This window comes from Pelodiscus sinensis, chromosome 21 (assembly GCF_052426305.1).
Source record: "Pelodiscus sinensis isolate ZL-2025 chromosome 21, ASM5242630v1, whole genome shotgun sequence".
Taxonomy (NCBI): domain Eukaryota; kingdom Metazoa; phylum Chordata; order Testudines; family Trionychidae; genus Pelodiscus; species Pelodiscus sinensis.
The window spans coordinates 11770694-11790906 of NC_143072.1; the positions used below are offsets into that span (position 1 = coordinate 11770694).

The 20213-nt window shown below is 58.2% G+C and overlaps 1 protein-coding gene across 2 annotated transcripts in view; it reads left to right on the forward strand.

The window, feature by feature from the left end:
* The window catches only part of MLXIPL (MLX interacting protein like), a 48823-nt gene extending 28716 nt beyond the window's left edge, over nt 1-20107 (forward strand). The window contains exons 8-17 of one of the 2 annotated variants that reach the window (XR_016347646.1): nt 2505-2698; nt 2867-3440; nt 4664-4737; nt 6661-6835; nt 9890-10005; nt 10247-10366; nt 10744-10871; nt 11876-11999; nt 13606-13832; nt 18707-18839. Coding sequence is in view for 1 of the 2 variants with exons in the window: in XM_075904982.2 (XP_075761097.1) it covers nt 2505-2698; nt 2867-3440; nt 4664-4737; nt 6661-6835; nt 9890-10005; nt 10247-10366; nt 10744-10871; nt 11876-11999; nt 17779-17908; nt 18707-18828 (1757 nt within the window). In the remaining variant the exon portion in view is untranslated. Of the gene's footprint in view, nt 1-2504; nt 2699-2866; nt 3441-4663; nt 4738-6660; nt 6836-9889; nt 10006-10246; nt 10367-10743; nt 10872-11875; nt 12000-13605; nt 13833-17778; nt 17909-18706 lie in introns of both variants that reach the window. The other variant, XM_075904982.2, reaches the window with a different exon arrangement.
* Nucleotides 20108-20213: the final 106 nt, after the last annotated feature.

Sequence of the window (20213 nt, forward strand, 5' to 3'; positions counted from 1 at the left end):
GAGGGAGGGGACGCTCGCAGGACCCAGGGCCGGGGGAGGGGACGCTCGCAGGACCCAGGGCCCGAGGAGGGGACGCTCGCAGGACCCAGGGCCGGGGGAGGGGAAGCTCGCAGGACCCAGGGCCCGGGGAGGGGACGCTTGCAGGACCCAGAGCCGGGGGAGGGGACGCTCGCAGGATCCAGGGCCCGGGGAGGGGACGCTCCCAGGGTCCGGGGAGGAGGGAGGGGACGCTTGCAGGACCCAGGGCCGGGGGAGGGGACGCTCGCAGGACCCAGGGCCCGGGGAGGGGGGAGGGGATGCTCGCAGGACCTAGGGCCCGGGGAGGGGGGAGAGGACGCTTGCAGGACCCAGGGCCCGGGGAGGGGGGAGGGGACGCTCGCAGGACCCAGGGCCGTGGGAGGGGACGCTCGCAGGACCCAGGGCCGTGGGAGGGGACGCTCGCAGGACCCAGAGCCGGGGGAGGGGACGCTCGCAGGACCCAGGGCCCGGGGAGGGGACGCTCGCGGGACCCAGGGCCGGGGGAGGGGTCAAAAGCGGGACCCAGGGCCGGGGGATGGGTCGCACATGGGACTCAGGGCTGGGGGAGGGGTCGCATGTGGGACCCAGGGCCGGGGGAGGGGTCGCACGTAGGACGCAGGGCAGGGGAAGGGTCGCACGTAGGATCCAGGGCCGGGGGAGGGGTCGCACGTGGGATGCAAGGCCGGGGGAGGGGTCGCACGTGGGACTCAGGGCCGGGGGAGGGGTCGCACGTAGGATGCAGGGCAGGGGAGGGGTCGCACGTGGGATGCACGGCCGGGGGAGGGGTCGCACATGGGACTCAGGGCCGGGGGAGGGGTCGCATGTAGGATGCAGGGCAGGGGGAGGGGTCGCACGTAGGATGCAGGGCGGGGGGCGGGTTCGCACGTAGGATGCAGGGCCAGGGGAGGGGTCGCATGTAGGATGCAGGGCAGGGGGCGGGTTCGCACGTAGGATGCAGGGCCAGGGGAGGGGTCACACATAGGATGCAGGGCAGGGGGAGGGTTCGCACGTGGGACTCAGGGCCGGGGGAGGGGTCGCACGTAGGATGCAGGGCGGGGGGCGGGTTCGCACGTAGGATGCAGGGCCAGGGGAGGGGTCGCACGTAGGATGCAGGGCAGGGGGCGGGTTCGCACGTAGGATGCAGGGCCAGGGGAGGGGTCACACATAGGATGCAGGGCAGGGGGAGGGTTCGCACGTGGGACTCAGGGCCGGGGGAGGGGTCGCACGTAGGATGCAGGGCAGGGGGAGGGTTCGCACGTAGGATGTACGGCGGGGGGGGTCGCATGTAGGATCCAGGGCTGGGAGAGGGGTCGCACGTGGGATGCAAGGCTGGCCGAGCTGGTTACACCCCACTCAGCAGTCCAAAGACTTGAGCCTACCAGCACATGGGGCGGGAAGCTGGAGCTGCAGAGCTGGCTGATTTCTCCCTCCGCCAGCAGTTCCCACCCTGTGGGCTGGTGCAGGCTGGCCTTGTCCCAAGGACCATGCCTGCCATGGCTGGACAGATGGGTGTGAGAAGGTGGGTCCCACCCTGCTGCAGGCATGGGAGGGTTTTCCTGTGTTCCTCCCCCTTGTGCAGCACAGCTGGGCCCCAGCCTGTGGACTGCATGGGGCTGCCTCTTCCCTCTTTGCACCAGAAACTCCAGCATTTCACAACTGCTACTGCCACATGGAGCATGGGGAGCCAGGGACTCCCTTATCTGCCCCCCCAGCCCCACGAGTGAGAACCTGGGCACCCAGAGCTCCGCGCTGTAGCCAGCACCCCTTCATCTCAGCTTGAAGTCGAAAAATCGCCTCCCTGGGATACTCCAAGATGCCCGCACCCCTGCCATCACCAGCCCTGGGGAGATACTGAGCCACCTGCACTGAGCCTGTCCGCATGGGGGCTGCATGGAGACCCTGCATTAGGGAAAAGCCTTTGGAGGGGCGGGGTCTGGGCCTGCGTGCTGAGCCATGGTGGGGAGCAGAGCCCTGCAGCAGGCTGGGCTGTATTCAGCAGGACCTGGCCCAGCACTCTTCCCTGGCTTTAGGGAGTGTCTGCCCCACAGCCCGCCCCACTGGGCTGCTGGGTTGGCCCGCAGGGGCGCAAGGCCCCAGCGATGGGCCTGGGAGGAGAAAGAGGCACGCTGGGGGGCTGGAGGGGATGGTGCTGGGAAGGGGAGAGTGAGCCGAGCAGCCCCTCCCCCTCAGACTCCCCCAGTCCTAGGGGCCACTTGCCGGCATCAGGAAAGGCAGGGCTGGCGGTGGAGTACAATACTGCAGCCGGGTTATGGTTGGCTGGGGCCCTGCATGACACTAAGCAGGATGGGTGGTTTCCCCAGACTCCCAGGACAGTTTCTCTGCCCTGAGTGGGGCTACAGGAGAATGGCTGTCAGCGCAGGTAGACCTGGTGCTCTGGCTGGCCCAGTGCTCAGAGCAAACCCTGCACCAGCCAAGCATGGCCTGAGGCAGCCGCAAGAGTCACTGGTCTCTGCTTTGCCTGGCAGATCTCTTCAGCCATCGCCCGCTGCCTTCACAGGTGCATGTGAGCTACCAGGAGCAGCCCTGCTTCACACCCATGGCTGACAGCCTGTACAGCAGCAGTGCTCTGCCTGCCAGTCATGCCAGCCCTCCGATGGCCGCCAGAGCCCTGCCTGCCACGTATGTCAATGCCACAGTCCCACCCAGTGGTCTGCTGCAGGTGAGTAGGGATCACGGCCTGCTTCTCCCTTGCCCTGGGACTGGCCTCTGTTTACCTCACCTCAGTGTCAGGCCCCTGGCATCTGCGTGGTGGGTTCTGTCCCTGTCTCCCTGCCCCTCTGGCGGCCCGGCTGAGTCTGCACTGTATAACCCTACCCTTCTCTTCCAGTCGAGCAGCAGCAGCTCCTCCCAGCTCAGCCTGCCCGGCTCCTTCCTCAGCCCTGATTTCCCGCCAGCCCCACGGCCCACGGACTCCCGGGTTGGCCTGTGCACCGACCTCAAGCACAAGCCCCCACTCCAGTACGGGCTCCTCAGCAAAAGCCTTGGCATGGAGCCCTATGGCCCTTCCTACTGCGCCCCGGCAGCTCCCCCAAGCGCCTTCCTGCTGGGCCAGGCCCCGCTGTGCCCACCGGCTTCTGCACCAAGAACCAGATTCCATTTCGCCAGCTCCACAGGCCCTTCGCTCCTTAGCCACACGGCCTCCTCACTGTCCACGCCCTGCTTCACCCAGCAGGCACCAGGCCTGGGTGCCAGCGAGGACCTCTTGCCTGCAGCATACCCTGTCCTGTCCAGCGCACAGCCCCTGCCCCCCGGGATGCTGAGCAGCCCCAGGTTTGTCTCCCCCAAAGGGCAGTTGCCGCCAGGGGGCAGCAGGCCGATGATGAAGTCAGCCAGCACCAAGGCAAAGAGACCCCGAGGACTCCCTGTGCCCACCCCCTGTCTGACGCAGCTCCTGACTGCAGGTAATGGGCGGGGGGGGGCGTTGTTTGGAGGGTTTTCCGCTGGCTCAGGGTGTCTGTCTGCCCCCCTGGCCAGCTGGCCTCATTCAGCTGCAATGGGGGCTGGTTCCAGGGACCAGAGGATGGTGGCAGAAGGGGCTGACCCTACATTCCAGGGAGGGGAAGGGGAGCTGGTATCTGGGCCTGAGCTGGTAGTGCCCTTTCCTTGGGCTCATTCCTCACTCCTGCCATGCCACGCTCCATGGTGTCGCGCTGCTGCAGGCTGCCAGCTGCCTCTGTCCCTCCTGCAGGCTGCCACGGTGTGGAGGAAGCAGTCGGGGGTGGGGGCAGGCAGCCTGGCAGAGACAGAGGAGAGAGGAATGAGTCTCAGGTGGGGCTGAACTGCAGGAGTCGCCCAGGAGCTGGCTGACGGGGGCTGGGGTGGGTATTGCCTGCAGGGGCCCCTGAGCCATGGGCCTAGGGCACTGGAAGGAAAGGAGGGTGGCTGCAGCAGGAGTGTTGGAGGCTACGGTGACCCTGCCCAGCTGGGAGGAGGCCATTGGCGGCCTGGCGGGGGCAGGGTGAGAGCCCTCGGCCATGGGAGTGCCAGTCACACAGGCTGGGGGCTCGGGGAGTGCTGCCGTTCACCCTGGAACCGCTCATCTCCCAGTACAGTGCCCGGAGCCTGTGCTGCCCTGTCCTTGCCCAGGTCAGATTCCTCAGCTCCTTGGGTCTGGGCGCTGGCCTAGGAGAGAGGAGGAGCTCACTGGCCACAGTGGCTCAGGCTGGCTGGTCTCCTGACGGCTCCGTGCCACCCTCGGGCTATGCAGCCAGTGGCGATGGGAGGCGTGACAGGCTCCCTGCCAGCGTGGGGGAGATCGCGCCAAAGATCCTTCACCACGGCCTGCCTGAGACTGGGACCCTCGTTCTACTGTGCCTGCCTCCTACACCAGATGCCCTGGGCCCAGGTGGCCTGTGAGTAGGGTTGCCAGGCTTGGCTTGATTTGCAGACACCTGCGTGCTAGTCCTGCCCTTCTCCCAAGCTGCGCAGTCTCTGCTGAGCACCCTGGCATTGCTGGGCCCAGACTCTCTGCCCTGAAAGCCAGGAAGCAGCAGCAGAGTCAGGCCACGTCTCCCTGCCGAGCCCCCTCTGGCTGGCGCTTACTCTGCTGTGAGGGGGACGTTGCAGAGTCCCAGCCTGGCTCTCCTCATGCTGCATCCTCCCCTTCTGCGACCTTGTCTTGCAGCTAAACCAGAGCTGTCCCTGGACCCTCCAGCTACTCCTAGTACCAACTTCATCCCCACCTCGCCACCCTCTCCGGTAAGAGCCACACCGTCGGCTGGGCCCTGAGAGCACCAGCCTTCTGCCACACGCTGGGCTTACACATGGGCTCCGGCATGCAGCCGCGCCACTGAGCTCTCCTGCCACTCCTGCTGCCTCTGTCCAAACCATGGGTAGAGCTGGATAAGCAGAGAGTGTCAGGGCAGGCACAAGGAGCATGGCAGAGCTGGGGGATGGTGTGGCTGGATGAGCAGGTGTATGTCAGGGCAGAAGGGAGGGGCACGGGGCTGGATGAACAGGGCGCGCCAGGGCAGCAGTGGGCTCTGGCAGTGCGAGGGGCTGGATGAACGGGGCGCGCCAGGGCAGCAGCGGGCACTGGCAGTGCGAGGGGCACAGGGCTGGATGAACGGGGCGCGCCAGGGCAGCAGCGGGCACTGGCAGTGCGAGGCGCACGGGGCTGGATGAACGGGGCGCGCCAGGGCAGCAGCGGGCACCGGCAGTGCGAGGGGCACGGGGCTGGATGAACGGGGCACGCCAGGGCAGCAGCGGGCTCTGGCAGTGCGAGGGGCACGGGGCTGGATGAAGGGGTCACGCCAGGGCAGCAGCGGGCTCTGGCAGTGCAAGGGGCACGGGGCTGGATGAACGGGGCGTGCCAGGGCAGCAGCGGGCTCTGGCAGTGCGAGGCGCACGGGGCTGGATGAACGGGGTGCGCCAGGGCAGCAGCGGGCTCTGGCAGTGCGAGGCGCACGGGGCTGGATGAACGGGGTGCGCCAGGGCAGCAGCGGGCTCCGGCAGTGCGAGGGGCTGGATGAACGGGGCGCGCCAGGGCAGCAGCGGGCTCTGGCAGTGCGAGGCGCACGGGGCTGGATGAACGGGGTGCGCCAGGGCAGCAGCGGGCTCCGGCAGTGCGAGGGGCTGGATGAACGGGGCGCGCCAGGGCAGCAGCGGGCACTGGCAGTGCGAGGGGCACGGGGATGGGTGAACGGGGCGCGCCAGGGCAGCAGCGGGCACTGGCAGTGCGAGCGGCACGGGGCTGGATGAATGGGGCGCGCCAGGGCAGCAGCGGGCACTGGCAGTGCGAGGGGCACAGGGCTGGGTGTACGGGGCGCGCCAGGGCAGCAGCGGGCACTGGCAGTGCGAGGGGCACGGGGCTGGGTGAACGGGGCGCGCCAGGGCAGCAGCGGGCACTGGCAGTGCGAGGGGCACGGGGCTGGATGAATGGGGCGCGCCAGGCAGCAGCGGGCACTGGCAGTGCGAGGGGCACGGGGCTGGATGAACGGGGCGCGCAAGGGCAGCAGCGGGCACTGGCAGTGCGAGGGGCTGGATGAACGGGGTGCGCCAGGGCAGCAGCGGGCACTGGCAGTGCGAGGGGCACGGGGCTGGGTGTACGGGGCGCCCCAGGGCAGCAGCGGGCACTGGCAGTGCGAGGGGCACGGGGCTGGATGAACGGGGTGCAGAGCTAGGTGGGGGCACTTGGGATGGTATTTTACATCCTGCATTTCCTCAGGTTAAAAACAGTCTGGTTTCTCTCTGCCTGGCTCAGGGCTGACGCAGGGTCCCGTGACCCCCGGCAGGGGCCATCTCACATGGTGCTGCTGCCTGTGGAGGGCTGCCCCATAGCACCAGTCATGCAGGACCCCACGGCCAGCCTGACACGGTCGGCTTTCAGGCAGTGGGGCGACGGGGCCTGTCCCTTGTGCTGTGCCAGGAGCCTTGGGTCTCAGCATGTTGCTGCAGCCCGGTGAGGAGATGGGGCCCTTGCTCTTCCTCATCCTTTTCTCAGAGTAGGTCTAGTCTGAGCCTCAGCCCTGTGGCCAGCGCCCAGCTCTCCCTGTGTGCTAGAGTCAAGTGGCTATAGTGTCCTGTGGGCGTGGGGAAGGCCTGGGCCCCTCCTCACTCCCAGGCCATTTGCCTGGGGAGCCCAGAGGGCAAACTCCTTCTCTCCGGGTTCTCTCTTTGCAGGATGGGGGCCTTGCCGAAGTCCCCTCTGGCTTCCTGTCCCACACGGCCCATCTGAATCCGGGGCTGTCTCCTGGCTCCAGCCCCTCCCAGTCTGCCCCCATCACACGGACTGTGGTGCAGCCGGGATCCCTGCTTGTCCCCAAGAGGGAGCAGCTCTCCCCCCCAACAGCCTGTGGTGAGCAGCACAGTGACCCCCCCAGAGAGAGCAAAGGCCCCTGCAGGGGATGTAGGCGCAGCAGCGTTTCAGTGGGGGGAAATGTACCCAGAGAAGGCTCCCCTCTGGGTCTCCACAGCCAGAACTGAGCAGGCTGCTGGTGCTGTTCCCTGAGTCCTGGCCCTTATTAACCCAGGACAGGGCAGGGTTAGCAGAGACTAGGCAGGCGGGTGAGAAAAACAGAGAGACCCAGAAAAGCCAGAACACCGAGTCACACCAGGGACATGAGACCCAAGCCAGCCTTGCTGCCCTACTGCTGCAGAACCATACGGAGCCCTTGAATCAGCTTGGCAGGGTCCTGGCGGGTAGTCCCACACAGGTGCAGTGGTCAGTGCCGACCCATGCCCAGTTCTTCTCCCCCTCTTCCCCTCCCAGGAAGATGAAGGAGGGAGAAATCTGGTGCTAATCAGTTGCCAGAAGAGCAAACCAGTGAAGTTGGTTGGAATTTTTTTCTCAATGTTTTTTCTGCAAAAAAGTGTCTTTCACCAGATGAAAAATATTTGCAGTAACACTTCATTCTGCTTGTGATCTGTTTGTACAATGAAAAAAAAGAAGAAACCACAATTATTTTCTGTAAAAATGTCAATTTTGGGTTAACATTTTTGGATTTTGGTAAAAAGTAATCATGTTTACTTTTCAACAACCAAAATGTTTGCCAGACATGTTTTAGCTGACCTTTTTCCTGGACATTTTTTAAAGAAAATAAATGAAAACAATTCAAAATTTCCCAGGGCACATAACTGGCAGTTTTTGAGTGGCTCTGGAATTGGTGAGGATCCCTGTCCCCTGTCCCTCCTCCTTGGGAACCTGTGCCCATATCAGGTCACCCCTTGCAGTGAGACTAGAAAGGGGCAATGGCTGGTACTAGCAGTACCTCTTCTGGTTAGTGTAGGGCTTATGTGTGTGTGTGTGGGGGGGTCTCTCCTGGCTCTACTACTGACCTGCTATGCGACCTTGGGCAAATCATTTAACTTGGCTACTGAGAATAACTCATATCCGCCTCCCAGAGAGCTTGAGAAGAGTCAGTAAAAGCAGAGAGTGAAAGTACTACTGATAGGTGCAGTGCTGTCAAAGACAAGGTCTGTTGGGATCAGAAAGGAGTGCGGGGAGATTTGACAGAGTTATGGAGAATGGAATCAATTTTCTCTCTCACGTGCATGCATGTGAAATGTGGGAACACAGGGATGCTTGGTGAACCCAGGAGGTACCACAGAATGACTCCCTTGCTTTGGATATAGTGTTTAGGACTTTATGGAGTCCCATGGCTTAGTGAGAGTCAGCAGTGATTAGACTATGATCTGAGTGAAGCCAGGCTCAGCAAGGACAGTGTTTGGGATCAGTGTCAAAGGCCATCATCCCCATGCTCCAGGGCACAGGCTGTTCTACCACTGCATGGTCAGGAAGGAAGGCCCCCAAGCTGAAACTTGGTCAGTGTAGTGCATTATGGGGAGGTGACTCCTTTCCCTAAAGCCTCTGGCACAAGCCAATCTGTGCCCAGCTTCAGCCTAGTGGGGTTCCAGTCTGCTCCAGTCGCCTGCCCTCTGTCTCTCTGGTGGAGTGGGGCAGGACCCTTCAGTCGTTCAGACTGGGACACCTTGGCTATGTCTGTCTACACGCACCAGACTCTACTTGCACCAGAAATATGCAAATGAGGCTAAGCGTGGAATATTGCCGAGCCTCATTTGCATACCTAATGACCCGCCATTTTTACAGAAGAGGCTCTTAGAATAATAGAATCATAGAACCATAGAGTGGGAAGAGACCTCAGGAGTCATTAAGTCCAGCCCCCTGCCCGAGGCAGCACCAATCCCAACTAAATCAACCCGGCCAGGGCTTTGTCAAGCCGAGACTTAAACACCTCTAGGGATGGAGACTCCACTACTTCCCTAGGTAACCCATTCCAGTGTTTCACCACTCTCCTAGGGAAATAGTTTTTCCTAATATCCAACCTGGATCTCTCCCACCACAACTTGAGACCATTGCTCCTTGTTCTGCCCTCTGTCACTACTGTGAACAGCCTCTCTCCATCCTCTTTGGAACCTCCCTTCAGGAAGTTGAAGGCTGCTATCAAATGCCCCCTCACTCTTCTCTTCTGCAGACTAAACAGACCCAACTCCCTCAGCCTCGCCTCATAGGTCATATGCTCCAGCCCCCTAATCATTTTGGTTGCCCTCCGCTGGACCCTCTCCAATGCGTCCGCATCCTTTTTGTAGTGGGGGGCCCAGAACTGGACACAATACTCCAGATGTGGCTTCACCAGAGCCGAATAAAGGGGAATAATCACATCTCTGGATCTGCTGGCAATGCTCCTCCTAATGCAACCTAATATGCCATTAGCCTTCTTGGCTACAAGGGCACACTGTTGACTCATATCTAGCTTCTCATCCACTGTAACCCCCAGGTCCTTTTCTGCAGAACTGCTACTTAGGTAGTCGGTCCTCAGCCTGTAACAATGCTTGGGATTCTTCCGTCCCAAGGGCAGGACTCTGCACTTGTCCTTGTTGAACCTCATCAGATTGGAGGCCCAATCCTCCAATTTGTCTAAGTCACTCTGGACCCTATCTCTGCCCTCCGGCGTATCTACCTCTCCCCCCAGCTTAGTGTCATCTGCAAACTTGCTGAGGGTGCAATCCATCCCCTCAGCCAGGTCATTAATAAAGATATTGAACAAAACTGGTTATTTTCAGGAATAACGGCATTGCGCAAGAGCGGTTTTTTTGCGCAAGAAGGGGCAGTGTAGACAGCTCCTTCTGGTGCAAGAGTCTCTTCTGTGAAAATGGTGGCTCATTAGGTATGCAAATGAGACTCGGCGATATTCTACGCTTAGCCTCATTTGCATATTTCTGGCGCAAGAAGCTGCGAGTGTACACATAGCCCGTGTGTGCGAGGCTCACAGGACCCAGCCTGCGCATCACACTGCCTCCAGTCCCAGCCACTGCACTGGGGGCAGGTCCAGGAGGGAATTGCTGCTGCCCACTCAGTCCCTCCCACACACAGTCTCATTTTATCTTCCAGCCAGTGACTGGCCAAAGTCTGGGCAAGTCTCCCCGGTGCCGGCTGTGGGGCTGACTGCTGAGATCTCGCCGCCTCACTCCGCCCCCAGCCGGGGCAGGCCGCCTGAGTCCAACAAGGTACGGAACGGCCCAGGGCTCCCCAGGGGGGCAACGCCTCCCTGTGGGATGTCTCCTCTCTGCCCACCCTCTGCTCTGGGCACAGCTGCCTCCTCCATGTCCCACCTTGTGCCCCTATTGCATTATATCCACTCCCCCCTGCTGGGGCATGAGTGGGTCTGTCCTGGCCCTGGCTCAGGTGGGGGTGCTAGGACTGTGCCCCCCCCTCCGGAGGGGTGCCTGACCCTGCCCTGCCCTGCAGACGGAGAGCCGCCGCATTATCCACATCTCCGCAGAGCAGAAGAGACGCTTCAACATCAAGCTGGGCTTTGACACCCTGCATGGGCTGGTGAGCACCCTGAGTGCCCAGCCCAGCATCAAGGTAAGTGAGCGGGGAGCAAACCCAAAGCAGGTGCTGAGCTCAGGCCTAGGCAGCTCGCCGGGGACACCAAACCTCAATGCACCACGATGCCCCAGCCTCCACAGAGTCCCTTGGGCTGGTAGCGGGAGCACCAGGCTTGGGCTGCATCAGTCACCCAGCAGCACTAGGCCCCCAGCCAACTGCCGCTTAGCCCCTTTCCCCAGCGACAGGCTGTCCTGCCTGCACTGGCCTCAGTCTGGGAGCCCCTGCAGCAGGCCTGGCACAGGCGATATCCCCTGGCTCCCATGGCAGGCCCATCCGCCGGCTGAGGAGCTCTGTCCGCCTGGGAGGCAGAGCAGTGGGATGGTGTCCCTCAGCTCCCACATCTGGCCCCACAGGTCAGCAAGGCCACCACGCTGCAGAAGACGGCGGAGTACATCGGCAAGCTGCAGCAGGAGAGGGCTGCCCTGCAGGACGAGGCACAGCGGCTGCGGGGGCAGATCGAGGAGCTCAATGCAGCCATCAAGTAGGGGGGGCAGGGCAGGGCAAAGGGTAACCACTCAGCAGGGGGTGGCACTTCCCATATCAGGGGCCTCAGTCCCCCAGCATGGGGTTCCACCCCAGAAGCAGCTGCACATCCCCAGGTGGGAGACGGTTTTCTGTTCTGTTTGTAATGTGCTGGGGGAGATGGGCAGTGGCTAAGCAACGCAGGGTTATGATTAATGGAGGCGAGGCACATTGCCCCCTTCCTTGCAGTGCCTAACCTGCCACTGGGGGTGGATTGGACCTTGTGAGCACAACTCCCCAGCCATCCCCAGCTCATCACAAATCAGTCACTCGGGCTCCACGTAGCCTGGCTGGGGCTTGTGAATGGGCTTGGTGCTGCCTCTGCTACAGCCAAGGGAGCAAAGCCCTGCAGAAATGGCAGAATGTGGGACCCACACACAGGTCTTGGGAAGGGAGGAGGCTCATGCCCCTGAAGAGAGCTGAGGAGCCTGTTCAGCCCTTCCCCATGGGCCCTAGATGCTGGGGCAGACAAGAGCAGGGTGCTGTGCACATGCAGGAACAGGATGGGGAGCCAGTTTCACCCAGATACAAGCATTAGTCCCCCACCCGTGGCAATCTCCTCTCCCATGCCAAGTGCAGGGTGGCACCAAGCACCTATCAGTGAGCCTGCCATCACTATGGGCAGCCCTTGGCAGGAAAGTGGGCATGGGGAGGTGGGCAGGAGACCCCTGCTGCCCCAACAGTGGGAATGCTGCCCCCCCCCCTTGCTGATATGTTCCAGAAGTGGGTTTTCCCCTGGTGACCATCAGCCATGGAATCACTAAGCCCTGGTCATCAGCTTGGCATGCCTAGGGAATGGTGACCACCCATCACTCCCTGACGCTGCATCCCGCCTGACAAGGCCGGGGCATGGCAGGGTCTGAGGGCGGCTGGAGAGCCAGGTGAGATGTTGACTTGTCTCCCCAGTGCTAACCCCTCAGTGTGTGCCTGGCACTCAAATGCCACTTTCTTGTGCCCCTGCAGCTTGTGCCAGCAGCAGCTGCCTGCCACAGGGGTGCCCATCACCCGCCAGCGCTTCGACCAGATGCGCAACATGTTTGACGAGTACGTCCGCTCCTGCACGCTGCACAACTGGAAGTTCTGGGTTGTATCCTTTGGAGATGGCCTCCCACCCCACTTCCCCTGGCCACAATATGGGGTCCCTTTAGCTTCCTGGGGCTCCAAGGAGGGCCAAAGATGGACACCTCACAGCCCCTCTTGCAGGGAGACGCCAGGGCTGCAGTCCCCATGCCTGCTGGGAAATGGCTCTGGACCAGCCCTGCTCACGCATCTGGCCCCCGATACCAGCCTGCTTCCTCTGGAGCCAGCTGCAGCTTTCCAAGACTTTGAAGCCCCTCCCCCGTGCTAGTCTCCAGATCTCCTCTGTACCCTGGTGACATCCCCCAGGGTCCCTTCATGCTCCAACCCAGGGTTGTGCCTTGCACTGCTTGGTAGGGGAAAACAGCCCTCCAGGTGCTGCTCATGCAGCCAGTAGAATGAGCAGGCTTACCCAGCAGTTATACAAATGCTCTTCCAGCCATTCATGAACTGTGTACAGGGTGACAGCCTGCAAATCCCCCAGCCCCAGCCTCAGCCTTCCATCTCACACTGCTCAAGACTTGGATAGAACCCCTCTTGACTTGGATAGAACCATGGAGCTGGAAGAGACCTCAGGAGTCATCAAGTCCAGCCCCCTGCCCGAGGCAGGAGCAATCCCAACTAAATCAACCCGGCCAGGGCTTTGTCAAGCCGAGACTTAAACACCTCTAGGGATGGAGACTCCACTACCTCCCTAGGGAACCCAGCCCAGTGCTTCACCACCCTCCTAGTGAAATAGTTTTTCCTAATATCCAAAACTAGAGCTCTCCCACTGTAACTTGAGCCCATTGCTCCTTGTTCTGCCATCTGCCACCCCTGAGAACAGCCTCTCTCCGTCCTCTTTGGAATTTCCCTTCAGGAAGTTGAAGGCTGCTACCAAATTCCCCCTCACTCTGCAGACTAAACAAACCCAAATCCTTCAGTCTCTCCTCATAGGTCCAGCTCCTTATTTTGGTCGCCCTCTGCTGGACCCTCTCCAATGCGTCCACATCCTTTCTATAGTGGTAGGCCCAGAACTGGACACAATACTCCAGATGTGGCCTCACCAGAGCCAAATAAAGAGAAATAATCACATCTCTGGATCTGCTGCCAATGCTCCTCCTAATGCTCCCTAATATCCCTTTAGCCTTCTTGGCTACAAGGGCACACTGTTGACTCATATCCAGCTTCTCTTCCACTGTAACCCCCAGGTCCTTTTCTGCAGAACTGCCATTCGGTCACCAGCCTGTAACAATGCTTGGGATTCTTCCATCCCAAGTGCAGGACTCTGCACTTGTCCTTGTTGAACCTCATCAGATTTCTTTTGGCCCAATCCTCTAATCTGTCTAGGTCACTCTGGACTCTATCCCTGCCCTTCAATGTATCTACCAATCCCCCAGCTTAGTGTCATTTGCAAACTTGCTGAGGGTGCAATCCATCCCCTCAGCCAGGTCATTAATAAAGATATTGAACAAAACCGGTCCTAGAACTGATTCTTGGGGCACTCCGCTAGAAACCGACCGCCATCCTGACATCGAGCCATTGATCACTACCCGCTGGGCCCGTCAGTCTAGCCAGCTTTCTATCCAGCTTAGAGTCCATTTATCCAATCCATATTTCCTTAACTTGCTTGCAAGAATATTCAGGGAGACTGTATCAAAAGCTTTGCTGAAGTCAAGGTATATCACATCCACTGACTTCCCCATATCCACAGAGCCAGTTACCTCATCATAGAAGCTAATTGGTCAGGCATGACTTGCCCTTTGTGACTCCATGTTGACTATTCCTGATCACTTTCCCCTCTTCCAAGTGCTTCAAAATGGATTCCTTGAGGATCCTCTCCATCATTTTTCCAGGGACCGAGGTAAGGTTCACTGTCTATAGTTCCCTGGATTGTCCTTCTTCCCTTTTTTAAAGATGGGCACTACATTTGCTTTTTTCCAGTCATAAGGGATCTCTCCCAATCTCCATGAGTTTTCAAAGATAATGGCCAAAGGCTCCGCAATGACATTTGCCAACTCCCTCAGTACCCTCGGATGCATTAAATCCGGGCCATGGACTTGTGTATGTTTAGCTTTTCTAAATAGTTCCTAACTTGTTCTTTCCTCACTGAGGGCTGTCCACCTCTTTCCCATACTGCATTGCCTAGTGCATTTATCTGGGAGCTGACTTTGTCTGTGAAGACAGAGACAAAGAAAGCATTGAGTACCTCAGCTTTTCCCACATCATCTGTCATCCAGTAAGGGCCCCATGCGCAATCTGATCACCCACTTACTGCCAACATAGCTGTAGAAACCTTTCTTGTTATCCTTCACATTCCTTGCTAGCTGCAATTCCAATTGTGCTTTTGCCTTTCTGAAAACTCCCCTGCATTCTCGAGCAATATATTTATACTCCTCCCTTGTTATCTGTCCAAGTTTCCACTTCTTGTAAGCTTCCTTTTTGTGTTTAAGCTCACCAAGGATGTCCCCAGTAAGCCAATCTAGTCGCCTACCATATTTGCTTTTCTTGCTGCGCATCGGGATGGTTTCTTCCTGTGCCTTTAATAAGGCTTCTTTAAAATATGGCCAGCTCTCCCAGACTCCTTTCCCCTTCATGTAAGCATCCCAGGGAATCCTGCCCATCAGTTCTCTGAGGGAGTCAAAGTCTGCTCTTCTGAAATCCAGGGTGTGTATTTTGCTGCTCTCCTTTCTTCCTTTGGTCAGGATTCTGAAATCTACCATCTCATGATCACTGCTTCCCAGGTTGTCACCCATCTCTACTTCCCTCTACTAGTTCCTCCCTGTTTGTTAGCAGCAGGTCAAGCTGTGCATTGCCCCAGGTCGGTTCCTTCAGCACTTGTACCAAGAAGTTATCCCCAACATTCTCCAAGAACTTCCTGGATTGTCTGTGTACTGCTGTATTGGTCTTCCAACAGATATCAGGGGGCATGTCTACACTAGCCCCCTAGATCGATCTAGGGAGGCTAATGAGGGCGACCGAAATTGCAAATCGAGCACGGGATTTAAATATCCCGCACTTGATTTGCATGTTCCTGGTCGGTTGCCATTTTAGAAATTGACTAGCCCGGAGTAACTGCCCACATCTACACGCGGCAGTGAAACAGGAGTCTGATTTAAAGCCCCTAAATCGAATTAGCTGGTAAACCTCATTGCAGAAGGAATACCAGCTAATTCAAGTCAGGGCTTTAAATCGGAATCCCGTTTCACTGCCACGTGTAGACGTGGGCAGTTACTTCGGGCTAGTCAATTTCTAAAATGGCGACTGGTCAGGAACATGCAAATCAAGTGCGGGATATTTAAATCCCAGGCTTGATTTGCAATTTTGGTCGCCCTCATTAGCCTCCCTAGATTGATCTAGGTTGGCTAGTGTAAATGTACCCAGGGTGATTAAAGTCCCCCATGAGAACCAGGGCCTGTGATCTGGAAGCGTCTCTCAGTTGTCCGAAGAAAGCCTCGTCCACCTCCTCTCATGGTCTATAGCAGACCCCAACCACAACATCCCTGTTGCTTCCACCTATAAACTTAACCCATAGACCAGTGGTCCCCAACCTTTTGAGGTTGTCGGGCGCCAGGGGGCGTGGCCGTTTGCCCGCCGGGCACCAGGGGGCGGGGACACTAGCGCGCCCGGGGTAGCGCGCCCGGGGGCGGGCCCCCCCCTTGCCGCATGCCCGGGGGCGGGCCCCCCCCAGCTGCGCGCCCGGGGGCCGGCGCTCCCCCCGCCGCGCGCCCGGGGCCGGCGCTCTCCCCGCCGAGTGCCCGGGGCCGGCGCTCCCCCCTGCCGCGTGCCCGGGGCCGGCGCCCGCCCCCGCCGAGTGCCATGCACCCGGCGCTCCCCCCGCTAAGCGCGCTCCCCCCGCAAGCACCCGTGCGCCATGTACCCGGGGCCAGGCCAGCCCCGAGCATCTGGCGGGCGCATTGAAATGCCCCCGCGGGCGCCATGGCGCCTGCGGGCACCGTGTTGGGGACCACGGCCATAGACTCTCAACAGGCTTTTCTCCCTCTAGATCAGCAGTTCCCAACCTTTCCTAGATGGGGACCCATTTTGACAATTCAGGGTGACTTGGTGACCCAGGGCAATTCAAAAATGTGTGAATGGCTCTTTAAGAGCCACCTGCGGAGACACCTGGCGACCCTTTTGAAATGTAATGGTGACCCATATTTGGGTTCTGACCCATAGGTTGGGAAACCCGGCTCTATATACTGGAGCGCCAAGCAACCCTACTGGTCTCTTATATACAAAGCAACTCCTCCTCCTTTACACCCCCGCCTGTTCTTCCTGAACAGTTTATACCTTGCATGACAGTGCTGGGAGGAGGAGCTGCATTGTATGTAAACTCAGTCATTGTTTAATCAAAGGAAGTGATCCTGCCACAGCCTTTGTTCACCTAAGCAGAGTCCCAACCACTTCAGTCAAAACACACTGGATGGGACAAAACATAAAAACAAGTTTATTAGTAGAGAAAGAGCAGCTGTAAGTAACTGCAAGTCATGAAAGCACAAAAGCAGAATTGGTTACAAAAGGAAATAAAGTGATAAAATCACAAGCAATTAGCTTTAGCAAGTCTGAGAGTTCTCAAAACAAACTGGCTGTCTCCCCATAAACTGCAGTACATTTCATAGGCTGCCTCTGCTCAGCCTGGACACTCCCCACAGGTCAGTGCTCCGGCTCTTTGTCGTCCACACAGTCATGCTTCCACATGTCCAGGTGGTAGAGGAGAGCTTGGGGGAAGCTCTTGTCTCTTATTTTACACCCTCTGCCTCTGTGTGAGAGACAGATCCTGCCCACTGGGGTGCAGAGCACCAGTCTGTTCTGCACATGCAATTCAAAGCTCCTTTCAGGGGATCTGTCAATATCTTGCTGACACCTTCTGTGTTCGCGCTGTTGGAAATGTCTCTAGGGATGACACGTAAGGTCTGTTTACAGGCCCTTTGTTATTTCTAAGGACCTATTCTGTGGTCTTTCCCCAGACTCACAACATGTTTCAGGAACAGACCTATAGCAAAATCTCCTAGCTCCCAATGAGGACACATGTTACGTAGATCATTCATGAGTTTTCACAGGATCCCTCGCAAGATGTGCTTTGGTCAAACTATATGGCTGCGTCTAGCCTGGCAAGTTTTTCCGCAAAAGCAGCTGCTTTTGTGGAAAAACTTGCCAGCTGTCTACACTGGCCACTTGAATTTGCGCAAGAACACTGACGATCTGATGTAAGATTGTCAGTGTTCTTGCGGAAATGCTATGCTGCTCCCGTTCGGGATAAAGCCCTCTTGCGCAAATATATTTGCGCAAGAGGGCCAGTGTAGACAGCTAAAAACTGTTTTGCGCAAAAAAGCCCCGATGGCGAAAATGGCGATCGGGGCTTTCTTGCGCAAAACCACGTCTAGATTGGCACAGATGCTTTTCCGCAAAAAGTGCTTTTGTGCAAAGCGTCTGTGCCTATCTAGACGCGCTTTTCTGCAAATGCTTTTAACGGAAAAACTTTTCTGTTAAAAGCATTTGCGGAAAATCCTGCCAGTGTAGACGCAGCCTATCAGAACAGATGTGGTGCATAAGGGGGACAGCGTGTCACCACCCACACGCCTAGTGTCTGCCTCCCTGGTGGTCCCCTCTCCCTGTGTTGGTCTTAGGACAACTGGCCTTGTTCCAAGGGGAGCCATGACCTGTCACCACATGGGGTGGCCATAACGCTGCAGCATGCCATGTCGTTCCCCCAGTGCCAGGAGCCTGCAGGAAAGGGGCAGCAGCAGAGGGAGGCTGGTCAGTCAGTGCTTTGTGAAAGAGAGTCCTTAACTGTCTCATCGCATCAGTTCAGCATCATCATCCGGCCCCTGTTTGAATCCTTCAATGGCATGGTCTCCACAGCCAGCATGGAGAGCCTCCGCCAGACCTGCCTAGCTTGGCTGGATCAGCACTGCTCCCTCCCCGCACTGCGGCCCAGTATGTAGCCCCCTTTGGCCCCTGCCTGCCCTCTGCTCCCAGCTTGCAGCCCCTGCTGGTCACTGCTGAGCTGGGGAGGAGGTTGGCTCAGTGCCGTGATCAGGAGACCTGCATCGTAATGGGGGCATGCGATGGGGCTATGGACATGGGGCTGCCTGCATGGGGGAGATGTGTCTCCGGGCCAGCTCTGGGGCTGCTCAAAGCTGCTCTGGTAACGCTCTTCCCTCTTGCCTTGGGGCCAGCAAGGGACTCACTGCCCAGCACCTGCCTGCTTCTCCTGCTCCTGATATCCTCCCTGGGGTTCAGTGACATGGAGAGTCAGGTCAGGACTGAAAGGGATGGGAGGGAGAATCTCCTGGTCTGCAGCTTCAGTGCAGAGACAATAAAGCTTTCCCAGGCTCACCCTGCAGAGAATGGGAATGGCTGCTCGTTGCAAACCCAGAAGAAGGAGCAAAACTTGTCACATCAAAAAACTCTGTGAAACTCTCTGCCACATGTGCCCCCAAGGCCAAGCCTAACAGGGTTCAACAGGGAATCGGATGAAGGTGCAGATAATAACAAGAGCCCTGCCAGGGGTCAGGAAGACACCTCATCTGGGGCAGGTTATGTCATAGCTGCCCATTAAACGGAATCTGGCACTTTCCTATACAGCAGCTGGCCCTGGCCAATGTCAGAGCTGGGGGATGGGCTAGATGGCTGGTCACAGTGCTCTGTGATGAGCAGATGAGCTGCCTGAAGCAGCTCGGAGCCCGTCAGGCAGAGGACACTGACCCGTCCCATTTGGTTTTGTCTCCCCAGCTGTCCTGAACTCTCTCCGTCAGCTGAGCATTTCCACCTCCATCCTGACTGATCCAGCCTGTGTACCTGAGCAGGCCACCCTGGCAGTGATGGGGACAGGCCCCAGCAACAACTCCTCCTAGTTAAAAGGGAGGGGGCCCTTCACACCTGGTAAGATGGTCCATTTCTGAAGAACAACTACTCGCCTTCTCTGGCAAGATGGGGGTGCAGTCTTGGTCCCGCCGTCACCTTACTGCCTCATGAGGACTGCACTCCACCATGCAGTGAGACGTCGTCAGCAAAAGGGGACAAAATCAGTGCATGATCCAAGACACCTGCTGCATGGACACATTTCACTACCCAAGATGCTGGGATAGCTCAGTGGTTTGAGCATTGGCCTGCTAAACCCAGGGTTGTGAGTTCAATCCTTACAGAGGCCATTTCGGGATTTAGGGCAAAAATTTGTCAGGGATGGTACTTGGTCCTGCTGTGAAGGCAGGGGACTGGACTCAAGGTCCCCTCCAGTTCTAGGAGATAGGCAATCTCCATTAATTTAGAAGAGCTTTGCCTTGGCAAATCTCTTACCTGAAAATAGCACCATGTAAGGCTACAGACTAATGTAATGACGGGAAATGCTGATGATCCTGGAGAACCTGGTTCCTTGAGAACAACTCCCTCCAGGCACTGACCCTGAACGAAAACACAGGTCTGCTCTGACCTGAAGGAGAGCAGAGTTGACAAAGGCTGGTGACTGTCACCAAGTGGCAGCTGAGGGACAACCCCGAATGTGGAGAGCTTAGGCAAATGCTGAACATTGCATGATGGTGGGCCCTGTCACCATCCTGTGCTCCCAAGGAGCTCTTTGAAGCTAGTGAGCAACCAGCTCTTGGCTGTGGTTTTGGAACAAGCCATGATTATAACCAGTGAGAGCACAGCTCCATGGGGCTCTGAGGCACTCAGGGTGCCCATTGACAAGAGAGGGCCTTCCCCACTCACTGTTCAGCTCTAGAGGCAGCACCCACTGGCCATGAGAGGGAATCACCAAGCCGAGGAGGAGGATTTCAGCCTTCAGCCTCATCTTCTGAAGCAAGGAAGCAACTGAACCTGGCTCTGTGCCCCCTGAGATTCAGGAGCAGGGAAGCTGCAAGAGCTGATGGAAAGCCCAGCTCAGCAGCCAGATGCTCATGCCTCATTGTCCTGCCTACCCTAGGGATGGAAGCACCCCAGAAAGCACTCATTGCCAACGATGGGGCTAACTCCTGAAGCTCTTTGTGTTTCCATGGAAGATGCCTCATGAGAAGATCAGCATCTCATTCTCACATCGTCTATTCACAAATATGGCTGCTTCCATTTACTATGCAAGGGTCTAGACTCTGGGTAACTATCTTCTAGTCTAGATGCTTCATATGGTTGCTTTAGTCTCCGGCCTGTGGTTCATAGTACCCATGTCCACACTAGGTTTGAGGGTTTACTCTGGCTGGTGGATGTTAAATTTGAAGCAGTGGTTGTTCTGGTCACATCTCTGGTG